This window comes from Crocodylus porosus, unplaced genomic scaffold (genome assembly GCF_001723895.1).
Source record: "Crocodylus porosus isolate Cpor-Errol unplaced genomic scaffold, CroPor_comp1, whole genome shotgun sequence".
Taxonomy (NCBI): domain Eukaryota; kingdom Metazoa; phylum Chordata; order Crocodylia; family Crocodylidae; genus Crocodylus; species Crocodylus porosus.
In genome coordinates, this window is record NW_017728950.1 from 58,138,368 (window position 1) to 58,151,361 (window position 12,994).

The 12,994-nt window shown below is 45.7% G+C and overlaps 1 protein-coding gene across 2 annotated transcripts in view; it reads left to right on the forward strand.

The window, feature by feature from the left end:
- KIAA2026 (KIAA2026 ortholog) overlaps nt 1–12,994 on the forward strand; it is a 91,438-nt gene that overhangs the window by 19,819 nt on the left and 58,625 nt on the right. The window contains exon 2 of one of the 2 annotated variants that reach the window (XM_019555027.1): nt 7,819–8,019. The exons of the other annotated variant lie outside the window; for it this stretch is intronic. Coding sequence (XP_019410572.1) covers nt 7,819–8,019 — 201 coding nt within the window. The remainder of the gene's footprint in view (nt 1–7,818; nt 8,020–12,994) is intronic. 2 annotated transcript variants of the gene reach the window in all.

Genomic DNA, 12,994 nt, shown 5'->3' on the forward strand with positions numbered 1-12,994 from the left:
CTTGGGATTATCAGCACCCTCTGTGGCCTTAACAGCAAACTGTACAACTGTCAACATATGATTTGCCCCCAAAAATAATAAATCACTCATCGTTGTATTACACTAAGTGTAATACAAAAGTGTATTCCTAAACCAGGCCATTAGGTAGAACGTTCCATATTCATAGTATGAGCCAACCTTTTTTGTCAGGCGTGCCAAAGATTATTCCCACACCCTTCCCACATGCTGCTCTGATCCCCTTCTCCTACCCAGTCTGCTGCTCTGCTTTGTTTCATTCCCTCTGCTTCTTGCCCAATTTTGCTGCTTTGATTTGTGCTTTCTGCCCTATCTGCCACTGTGCTGCCTGTCCCTTCCCAGAACTGCTGTGTGCCACACACACACAAGCTGTTCCTGCCATTTGTGGTACCTATACTGCAGATTGGCCATCCCTGTTCTACATCATGAACAAGTTTTACTGAATAAAGGGGCAGTTCATTTGAACGTTGGCAAACTTTGCCTTTGAAAACTGACCTGGGCCAGGGATCCTGGATAGTTGGACCCTTCACTAAAAATGCCTGTTACTTAAATTTGAACTCTGGGAGATAAGGAACTTTTAGAATGGCCGATTTCAAGTTTTGGCGTAGAACAGGTGGGCAGAGATGGTCTTATTTGATCCATACTGTGTAAATCATATGCTACTGCCTGCATAAGAGTTAGACATACTGTTATCTTGTCCTGAGCAAGTGAGTGGAAGAGAAGGCTAAATTGCTGTTCTGCTACATGCACACTTTCTGGCAGAGGTGGGTAATTATTTGGGCTGGTGGGCCACATAGGCAGGTCTGGGGAGCTGCTGCAGGCTGGTCAGCACTGCCCTACCTTTTCCCTCACCCTCCACAAAAGCTTGGAGCTCATGTGCCCTGCAGCTCCTCCTCCTCACCGCCAACAGTGCACAGCCCTGGCTTGCCCTGCACCTGCTTTGGACTTGCCCTGGCTGGAGCAGACCAGCTAGAACTTGCATGCACTGCCCTGCCCCTGGCCTGCCCCATGCCTGCTCTGGCCTGCCTGCCCATGCTGAGCAGTGTCAGTGGCCAGATGAAACTTTTTGCTTGGCACGAGGCAAAAGTGGCCTCTCCCCCTCACCACTGCCAGACTCTTCTTGTTTCAGCCCCCTGGAGTCTGTGCCTGCAGCTCTTCTCCATCACCAGCAGGCCAGTGGTGGCAGTGCAGAGGAGCCACAGGGCAGCCCGGGGGGTGTGGGCTCTGGGTGTCTGCAGTAAGAAGGACTTGGCAGCAATGCAGGGGGAGGTGTGGGGCACTTTTCCGCCATGCGGAGCAGCAGCTTCTGCCTGGGGTTGGGGCTGTGTGTATGGATCCCCACTAGTACTATGGGGTTGGGGCCAGTGGTGGCAGCAGCCAGAAGGATCCACTGCTGCTTGGGCTGCCTAGAAAGGCAGTCTGGCTGTGGAGCTTCCCCAGCCCCACTGTGTGCCCAGGAGGTGGCAGGATGTGCCATGGGCCAGACAGCGCTTTGACCAGGTGGGACCAAGGGACCCTCTGTGGCCTGGACAAAGTCCCTTTGCAGGCTGGACCCAGCCTGCGGGTCTATATTTTGCCTACCCCTGCTTTATAGGATGACCATGGGCTATGCATCTCAGGCACTCCACAGTGCTCTTCCCTGGATTCATAGATTAATAGATTTCTAGTCAGAAGGGACCTGGTAGATCATTGGGTTTGACCCCCTGCTCCAGGCAAAAAAGAGCACTGGGGTTAAGTAACCCCAGCCAGATGCCTGTCTAATCTCCTCTTGAATACCTCCAAGGGAAGGGAAAGCACCACCTCCCCTGGAAGCCCATTCCATATTTTGACAACCCTTGCGGTAAAGAATTTATTCCTTATGTCCAATCTAAATCTGTTCTACTTCAGTTTTGGCCATTATTTCTGGTAACCCCGAGGGGCACCCTGGTAAACAAAATGTTCCCTATTCCCTGCTGACCCCCTCTGATGTGTTTGCAGGCAGCCACAAGATCGCCTCTCAGCCTTCTCTTGTGGAGGCTGAAGAGATTCAGGCCCCTCCATCTGTCTTCATAGGGTCTTACCTGCAGGCCCTCAATCATATGAGTAGCCCTCCTCTGAACCCTCTCAAGGTTATCCATATCCCTCTTGAAGCGTGGCGCCCAGAAGCAGACACAGTACTTCATCTGCGGCCTCACCAATTCTGCATAGAGGGGAGTTATCACTTCCCTAGATCTGCTCATGATGCACCTGCTGATGCAAGAAAGAGTGTGGTTAGCTTTGCTTATTACCGCATCACACTGGCGACTTGTGTTCATTTTTGTGTCAACCAGGACTCCAAGATCTCTTTCCACTGTAGTGATATTCAGAATGGCACCCCCCCAGTCTATAGGTGTGTTGGAGATGCTTTCTTCCCAGCTGCAGCACTTTGCATTTATCCTTGTTAAATTGCATCCTGTTGTGAACTGCCCACTTCCCCAGTCTTTCCAAATCTGTCTGAATTCACTCCCTGCCCTCCAGTGTGTTTACTATACCCTATAGTTTAGTGTCATCTGTGAATTTGGACAAGGTGCTTTCAACACCTTCATCCAGTCGCTGATGAAGATATTAAACAGTACTAGTCCAAGGACAGAGCCTTGGGAGACACCAGTGCCCATATCCCTTCCAGGGATAAACTGACCCATCCACCACCAGTCTCTGGGTACGTCCCATAAGCCAGGTTTTCACCCATCTTACTGTGAAAAAATCCACATCACAGCTACTCAGTTTGCTTGTAAGAATTGGGTGCAACACTGTGTCAAAAGCCTTTTTAAAATCCAGGTAAATAATATCTACTTCCACTCCTGCAGGTAAGGACTTTGTGACCTGTTTGTAAAAAGATACCAGGTTAGTCGGGCAGGATCTGCCTGCTATAAACCCGTGCTGGTTGCCCTTAACATTGTGTTACCCGCTGGCCCCCTGCAAGTGTGATCCTTTATGATTTTTTCTAAGGTCTTGCTGAGACTAGAGATTAGGCTAACTGGCCTATAATTACCCGCAAGCGGAGTACCTCACTTGCTTGAAGATGCAAAGAGAGCTTCTGTGCAGTGTCTCTCAGCAGAGTCCTAGGTCAAAAGTAAAAGTGGCTATAAACTACTGTTGCTTTACTTATGCCAGCGAGTGCCAAGCTTTTTGGCAGGTGTGCCACTTATCAGCCCCACACCCTCCTTGTATGCCACTTTGATCCCTTCCCCTGCCTGATCTGATGCTCTGCTTTCTGCTGCCTACTCTGTGCTCCCTCTCCAGTCTCCTCCTCCTCCTGCCCTGTGCTCTCAGCCTGATCTCCTGCTCTGTTTCCTGGTCCCTGCCTTATCTGCTGCTGTTCTGCTTTGTCACCTTCCTGTGCATGGCAGATCAGGGACTGCCCATGCCACTTATATCACAGGTACCTCAGTTCGCCACCCTTACCTAGACTGTGTATGGGTTGCTATGCCACTTAGAAACGTAATAGGATAGAGTGCTAAGACTGCAAATCTGTGGTGCCTGTAGGTGCAGCGCACACTTAAAGTCCAGTTTATTGGAAGTTGTGTAGGTTGTTTGTTATTGACCCTCTCCAATCCCTCTCTTTCTCTGGAGAATCTGATGCACTGTTTACATCATAAGTATAATTACTTGTTTTTTTCTTTTTATGCTGGTTGCTCTCAGAGATTGTGAGAGAGGGCTTCATTTTATGTTAGAGTAATTTTGGGAAATGCTCTGAAAGTGGTTAATTTAGGCTCAGCTTGACCTCAGGTAATGTGGGCTCTTCCCTGAGGATGCTCTGGCTCCAAATTCCTTTAATCACAATTTGGATTCCTTCAGGGAAAGTATTGGGAATGAAGAAGGATGGTAGGAAGTGTCCGTTCGTGTGGTAAATCATTTGTACTATTACAGCACTGTCCAAAAAGTGTCATAGGTACTGCAAACCAATTGGAAGATGTGGTGCCTGTCCTAGACATCTTACAATCTATAGAAACTTACAGTAAAAGGGTAAATAGCAACATTTACAATGAAAATAAGTAGCATGAAAAGGAGTTCGAATTCTTTTGAGAGTAAGTGTAGAGCCAAAATGCTGTTGTGCTGACTAATGTAAACACCATTGTATCTTGGAGGGCAGCCTGTTGAATGCCATACCAGTTGTAGTTTGTAGGCAGGCCTTTAAAGCAGTCCTGGGTAGAGTAAATTGGAGTAGTCTAATTTATAGGTAACCAATATATGAGCTCTATTATTAGATTCAGACATCAGATGTAAATATTTGGCTAAAGAAGGTAAACAATATTTGCAGTTGCTAAAACTAGCGATATGAATAGCTAGGAAGAAAAAATATTGTTGGATGCAAGGATTTTTTAAAAAGTAGTTAATACAAATAAATTACTTCCTGCTACACTGTGACTAGGAAAAAATCTCTCCAAACTAACTTATTTATAGTTTTATAAGAAGATAAAAAGAAAACTTTTATAATAGATTTTTTTTCTACAGCTGTATCTTTAGCATTGTTACTGTGATGTTATCAAGTCTAGTTTTGTTTTCTGAAATTAAGAAGTGTGATACCAGGTATCATGGTTTCAGAGCAAGTTGTACCTTTTGTCCTCTCTGAGGGCATTCCTGTTGAGCAATGGGTTTCCTGCTTTTTGGGGTAGATATTGTGATTCTCCCACTGTGCCATGCCCTTGGCCATCGTCCTGTTTGTACCAACTGTGATTATTCAGCAAGTGACTGGGTTCAGCTACCTTCTATTCTTCCCTTTGGGGAGCAGTGACCAGTCATCAATACAGTGACACAAACTAGTCTTTTCTAGCTAAGTATTAAATCACAACAGTAGGAACAAAATGTAATGAGAGAAAAGGTGTTTGACATAAAAAGGCCAATCCATATCTAGTTTGACTTATCTCAGACCTGTGCAGCCTCAAATTCAGTCTGCTCCCCAGCAGACTGATTCATATGCTGTCCTGTTTTTTTAGGCACTATTAGACCACCTTAGAGTCTCTGTTCAAGTCCTACCTCCTGTGGTAGAACTCAACATAGATGGAAGTAAAGTTTCAAAAACCAGTGACATCTGCTCTGTCCTTTGAAGCCAGGACTCCCATGCTGTGAAATATACTCAATAATAATCAAGTTCCTTAAAAACATTTGTGAGCAGAATCTGTAGTTTTGCTTTCATATAATTTTTTAACCAAATTAATATTTTATTGTTAATACTCATTATGATACTACTTACAAAACAATCTTTAACTCCACAGACATTAGCACTTCCAATAACCTTTTTAAAATATATTTTCTAAATCGGGTTTTCAACCTTTTTTAACAAGTTGTACCCCTTCCGTCTCAAAGTGTCAGCTCATGCATCCCTTTATATTTCTTTCTTGCTTTTAAGGGGGGGGGCAGATGGAGGCCCCTGTGGTGAGGGAGGGAGTGGGGCAGGGGCAGGCACTGCACAGCTGGGGCAGGGTGCAGGCCAGAGGCACAAGCGGCTTGTCCGAGGGGTCAGGGGAGGACGGGGTGGCTCCCGCCACTACGCGCACCCTGGGAGACATGGGGGGCATGTGCCCCTGGATCTGCATGTGGGACAAGGGAGGGCTGTTATGGTAGTGGGGGCAGACTGAGGCCCCAGCAGTAGGGGAGGGAGTGGGTCTGGGGCAGGGGCTGCCTAGCTGAGGTGGAGTGCAAGACTAAGCTGCTTGAGGGGGGGTTGGCTCCTGCCGCTATGTTCATCCCTGGGAGGGCATGTGTAGTGTGCACCCCCAGATCTGTGCGTGGGGCACAGGTGGGCTGTGGCCAATGCCAGGCTCTTCCTGGTGGAGGCTGTACTTGGGTTGGGTGGTGGCAGCACTGGGAGGAGGAGATGGGGGAGGCTATGGCAGATTCTGGAGTGGTTGCAGCCTCCCCTGTAGCGCCACTCCCTTAAACCCCCATGGTGAGGGAGGGAGTGGGGCTGGGGTTGGAGTTGGAGCAGGGGCAGGCACTGGCCAGCTGACACAGACCGCAGGACAGAACCGCAACCAGCTCGTCTGGGTGGCCTGCCAGTTGGTGACTCCTGCTGCTGCATGCACCCCAGGAGGGCATGGGGACCGTGTGCCCCCAGATCTGTGCGAGGGTGTGCTGGAGCTGGGACTGTGCCAGGCTCTTCCTTGCAGGGGCTGGGCTACACTCAGGGCAGGCAGCGGTGGCACTATCACGGAGTTAAAGCGTGGGGGCTGCAGCCACTCCAGAATTCGCTGTATTCCCCCAACCCCCTTGCCCAGCACAGCCTCACCCAACATCCTCTCCGGAAACAGCTTAGTGCTGCCCGCCCCACCCCGCCGAAAGCCCGGCGCCACCAGTCCACAGCAGCAGCCTGCCCTTGCCCCACGTGTACATCTGGGAGCACATGCCCCCCATGCCCTACTTGCAGTGTTAGGAGCCGCCATACCCCACACCCCCCAGAACAGCCGCTCATGGCTCTGTCCCACGCTCTGCCCCGGCTGGGCAGCATCTGCCTCAGCCCAAGCCTCACTCCCTCCCTCACCGTGGGGGCCTACCGGGGATGGAGTTGCTGCAGCCACTCCAGAATTTGCCGCAGCCCCCCCAACCCCCTCCCAGTGCTGCCGCTGCCTGTCCCAAGTGCACCCCAACCCAGTCTACTGCCACAAAAAGTCTAATGCTGCCACAGCGGCAGCCTGCCCCATCCCATGCGCAGATCCAGGAGCACATGCCCCCATGTCCTCCCAGGATGCTCATAGCTGCAGGAGCTGTCCCCAACACAGCTCAGTCCTGTGCTCCGCCCCATCTGGGCACCCCCTGCCCCAGTCCCACTCCCTCTCCCCACACCCCTTCCCCCACAAGAGACTTACCAGCTGGACCTGGCTGCTCTCCTGGCCACCTGCCTGCTGCGCTCTGGCTGTTACGCACTGCAGTTATCGGCCACCTCAGTTCTTCATACCCCCTCTGACCCTTTTAAGTATCCCTATGGGTACACGTACCCCTGGTTGACAACCACTGTTCTAGATAATTTGTAGGAGACAAAGAATTATACTATTATGTCAGTCGTTGAAACTGGTGGTTGCTTGAGTCGCCTGCAATAACTCATAAAAGAGTGTAAATTCTCTTGATTTTTGGCAGGCCACTATGACAAATTGAATAAAAAGGGAAAGTGATGTCAGAAGTATTTTGTGTAATTAAAATAAATGTATTGTATTTGGGCTTGAAAATACAATGTAACCCTGAATCATCTAGAATAAAAGGGTGTTATTCTTTTGTTTTCAGCTGTTTTATTCTGTGAAATAATGCAGTCTTAAAATTTTAAACTTTAACTGTTCTCAGTCATGTTGAGATTCTGTTTCAGAATGCTTCTGTACTGTGTCTTAAAAATGTCAGTTTCTCATCTTAGATGTGGTATCTTTTGTATCTCTAAATATTTACAAAATGAATATTTGGGATTTATAATTTATTAGGACAGTTTGGTGCAGCAGCAGGTACCAGGGGAACTGAAAGACAGACAGAATACTGTGAAGAAGGAATATGACATTTCAGCTACAAGGCACTCACCAGGCTTGGACTCAGAACTCCTAGTTTGTGCTCTCACTTTTGAGCTATAGGGCTCAGGTGATAGCTAGTCACAATTTTTGTTACTGCAGGTCTTTAAAAAAAATAGCAGGGGTAGTTCATTTCATTTCTAGAACATTTGGCAGTTCAAACACATGGATTGTGGTAACATTTTAACCACATCCATTTTTTCTAACTTAACCTAGTTGTTATCTATTTAAAAATACACATGGTAGATCACTGTTACTGAAAACAATTATCATGCATTGATTTTTGTTTTCTTTCTAGGCACTTGAGAGAGAAGACAACAATAGCAGTAACATCCAAAGGTTGCTATGGGTTAGAAGATGAGAAAGGAACAGCATGCACTTCAACGAGGCGTCGTTCCACACCTCGCAATTTAGTAGGGTTGACAACTGGCATGTTTGAGTCCATAATGGTTCAGGTTCTGAGACAAGAAGAACAGCTGAGATTAAAAGAAGAAAAAAGGTAAAAGAAATAAGTGAAGTTGTAGTTGTGCTGTATGTGTAGCTTCTGGCACAGAATTTTACTTTCAACATAGTGTAGCCACAAAGTAATCAGTTTTCATTCATCTCTTTTCTTATAAAATATTTTCAAATGCTCTGTGGGAGTTAAACGGCTAGTATTTTAACATCAGGAAATGTGTAATATATTTTGAAAGACTATATACTTACTTTCTGATTCTGGGTTTACCAGACCTCCCCATGATGATTTTCTTTGTAACTGCACAAAGAAATACTTGATGTTCAGCAAGCTATAATTTAGAAATGGTTTTATTCCATGTTTGTTCCAATAAGTAACTGTTACTACTAAGTTTGTGTAATTTCTTATTTGCTTATTCTGACAAATTAAAAAAATAAGTGCATATTTCCAGATGGCATTTGATACTAGCTATGACATGGTTAAAGTTCTGGAAAAAAAAATGTTTTTCAGTTAGTGAAACTTGTAAGTAAGTGTATATAATAGTGATTTCATTGTGGCTTATATCCGTAAAGTGTGAGAGAGAAGGGGCACATTTGAAAAATGAGATCGTCTGTTTCTATCGTAAGTTAGTTTTGCAGGTGATCAATACTACAGCCAGTACATTTAGGAATCTGAGCACAATTTTATTTTCATCATATTTAAATGCAGATATTTTTGACTCTACTGCTAATCAGGGATGCTTGTGTCAGCAGTGATCCTTGGGTCTGTTTTCTAATCATGCAGTCCAGCTTGTAGCTTGAGTAAAGCCAATAATCAAGAAAACACCTTTATATGCGACTAATAACATGAATTATGGGTTCATATGGGTGACCCAGGGTAATCAGGCTCCCTTAGTCTTGGTTGGTGGCAGATGGCATAGTGCATAGAACAGCCCTGATTGGCTGAACCAGCCTTCCCATGATCAGCCTGTGTTTCCCTGCAGTACAAAGTGGGGATTGTGAAGGGGGTGCATTCTGCTCCATGCTAGAATAGAAGAGTTCAGTGAGCAGGGGAGGAGGGGCAGGGAATGTTGGAAGACTGTTATCATCTGAGATATGCCACAGTATGTACAGACATTTGCTGTTCCTGGAAAAACTCTCCTGGAAGTGTTTTAATCCTGTTTGTTCCCAGGTTATATTTCTTATGGAGCTGCCATCTTTACTGTGTGAGAAAAAGCCTGAACATCTGTACACTTGTGATGTCTCCTGGGAAAGGAACAACTTTCCCAGGAGAAACTGAATGTTTGTATGAGGCCTAAGTTATGAATGCCTTTTCTCATTTCCCTTAGAGTAATTAACAGTAGGTTTTAAAATCTGAACTTCCAGCCTTATAGCACCGGCAGTTGCCATTTGAACCGAATAGCAGAGATCAGCAGTAAATAAAGGAGGTGCAGAACCTTTTCAAAGAAAGTCTCAAAACCCTTTACCAGAACGTGTTAGACATCCTACCATATTTACTTGAATCCAAGATAAGGATTCAGTATGGAGTGGGGGTGAAGCTTCGTCTTGGATTCAGGTACTGGCTTTGGATTCATGTATTCGGCTGTTAGGCTCTGGTCCCAAGGCTGGAATTATTGCCACTGCTGCTGCTTGGCTGGGGTCAGGGTGGCATGAGGTGGGTCATGTGACAGGTGAAACATGGAGGACACTGTGCTGGTAATGGGGAGTGTGGGGGAGACTATGTGGAGCAGGGGGGAGATTACTCAGTATGTGGCCCAGGGTGAGCACAGGGGAGACTATGCAGCAGCATGCACATATCTTCCCTCAAAATCAGCCATCCAGAAGTGGAGTTTGTCTCAAGCAGGGAAGCTGATTTTTAATTTGCTGGAATAGAAGCACTATAGGAGACACTGGGCTAAAATGGCTGCCACTTCTGCCTCTGCGGGGGTGAGGTCCAGTGTTAACCGTCTCTCAACTGCTGGGGAGGCGGTAGCATTTAGGTGAATAGCCACGAAGATGTCTGAGAATTAGTGAACAGCTACATGCAGTCTGTAGTGTCTTAATGAGCCTTGTCACATGGAAACATTTTATTGTTTACTGGAACTTGTATAAAGAATTATTTATGGTAAAGAAGTAGTAGTCTTGCTATTGCCCTTGTGAGGGTCTGGGGCCTAGCCTTGCTGCTGTTCCGCCACACCAGGAAATTCTCGCACAGAATGTCTCCTGGGATACCACATTTCCTAGACACTATACTTCCAGGAACACTCTGGGTTCAAGCAAATGTCATTTTTATGCTGTCATAACAATTTTTATGGTGGTTTCTATTTGCTTATTGCATGCCACAGGTTTCCTACAGTGCACTTATCAGGCTGTCATGCCCTGGCTCATGGCACATGTCTGCAAATGAGGAAACCTGCATGGGGGGTTCACTGCTTGCAGATATTTGCCGTGGGACCCTCCCACAGGGGATTCCCAGGGTCATGCCCCAACCTGGGTTGCAGCACCTGAGGCTGTTGCCCTGCAGGATCAGGTCCCTGAAGCTTTAGCAATAGCAGGGACCTAACCCTGTGGGGACAGTGGCCCTGAGCAATATCTCTAGATGCTAGTGAAGCTAATTGGCTATGCTGGGACATATCCCAGCACAGTTGATCCCACTCCAAAGATGATGCCTCTTTATATACCCTATCACAGTTGGCTATGAAAATCTTTTTTTCTACATTCTGCCTTCCAAAAACAAGTTGTGCATTTTATTTGGGAGGGGAGACGGGGGGTATGTAAGAAAATATGGGAAAATTCTAAATGAGACATGCCAGTGTACAATGTTGACTAACTCTTCTATATTAGAAACATCTCACCTCGAATTGCACTAGCTTAGTTTTGTCACCCAAGCAACTCATAGCTATTCTGTGATTGATCAGAACACCCTGATCCATCTCTTCCTCCATTGCCTCCAATATATTAACTCACAATTTGTAGCAAAAGTTCCTGATTAGTCCACAAAAACATGGATTTTCATTTAGTATATTACTTTTCATATCATTTCTCTTACTTTCATAATGTTACTGAATTCGTCTTATATAACAGTTGGGTCCTTCAATGTAGGCGGTGCTTTCCAACTTTGTTTCATTTGCAAATTTCATAAGTACACACCTAGTTCTTGCACTGAGGTTGCTAATGAAAATGTTAAACAGGATTGGTCCAAAGACACCCCCATCAACCTCTTTCCAATTAGACAATTCTCCTTTCAGTAAAAATTGAGATGTTTCATAGTTTGTAGGGTAGGAAGGGACCTGAGCAGATCATCAAGTCTGACCCCCTGCCATGGCAGGAAAGAGTACTAGGGTCAAACGACCCTGGCAAGGTGTTCATCCAGCCTCCTTTTAAAAACTCCAAGGGTAGGAGCCAGCACCACCTCTCTTGGAAGTTGGTTCCAGATTCTAGCCGCCCTGACAGTGAAGTAGTGCCTCCTGATATCTAGCCTGAATCTACCCTCTTTCAGCTTGTGACCGTTATTTCTAGTCATTCCTGGTAGCGCTCAGAGGAACAGGGACTCCCCCAGTGCCTGCTGGTCCCCTCCTGACTAGTTTGTAACAGGCCACTAGATCCCCCTCAGCCTTCTCTTGTGGAGGATGAACAGGTTCAGGTCCCTTAGCCTCTCCTCATGGGGCCTGCTCTGCTGCCCTCTAATCATGTGGGTGGCCCTCCTCTGGACCCTCTCCATGTTGCCCACATCCCTCCTGAAGTGCGGCGCCCAGAACTGGACGCAGTACTCCAACTGCGGCCTGACCAGTGTTGCATAGCTGGAAAGGATCACCTCCTTGGACCTGCTTGAGGTGCATCTGTGGATGCATGACAAGGTATGGTTGGCCTTTAAAACATGTGACAATTGAGTGATACTTGCTTGGGAGCTGTGTTTTTGGTTGTAGCTATGTTGGTGAAGAACATAGGCAGGCAAGGTTCTATGGGTGTATATGTGTTATCTTTTATTAGACCAGTTGAGTTTTCATGGATTTCATAGACATTAGGGCTGGAAGGGACCTCAGAAGATCATCGAGTCCAGCCCCCCGCCCAAAGGGCAAGAAGTCAGCTGGGGTCATAGGATCAAAGAAAAGTAGTTGCAAAGAACTTTTTTCCTACTGCTGAGTTTGTCTAATAAAAGATATCACATCTACGTAAAGAACCTTGCCTGCGTATTTGTTTGAGTACTTTTTACCTAAATTTTCTCACACCTTTTCCTGCTCCGCTCAGGAAAATAAATTAAACTTATGTTAATCTAGGACTGCAGCACTTCACTGGACAATAGAAAAAGTAAAAGTGAATGTTTCCAATTAATGCAGCTACTTTGTATACATGGTTCTATTAAGGCATGCTTGCAACTTACTTACCTTTCTCATGCAAGTAGTTGTGTTGGAAGTCAGCAGACTTACTTGTCTTACTTTAAAGAAGCAGGATTTTGCCCTGATGTTGTATGTATAGTATGCCTGAATTAACATTCCATAGTTTTGCATGAATCAGTTCTTTTCACCTGGTAGGCACATAAATAAAAAAAATGCAGTAATATTAAGAAATTTCAGCTTGGAGCTCTTTTGACAAATTATTTGCGTTCCATTCTTATGATTTATGCCAGACAATATCTTCATTGACAGAGTTTTTTGTTACTTGATATTACCTGACAGCTTATCTTTGGTTCTTTCATGCTTATATGCAGACAGTTTACACGATGAAAAATGTGGATCTGGGGTACAAAGATGTAGTTTAAACTTAGAGTTGTCTCTTCTGAAGTACTTTATACTTAATTTTATGTATACAGTAGCTGCTAGTATTCCGTAATACTTTTCTGTAATCAAATGGAGGACTTTTTACTTTATTTGGTCGGAATTTGGGAGGTGTTAATGTGTTCAGTGGACAGTTAACATCCTTTTGTTGTTTGCTATTAAGAGGAGAATATAACCCTTTGAAAAATAAGATGATGTGAATTGCAATATTGGGTCAGGTTGTAGTACTCCCAATATGGTTGTTTCAGAAAACAGTGCATACTGTTT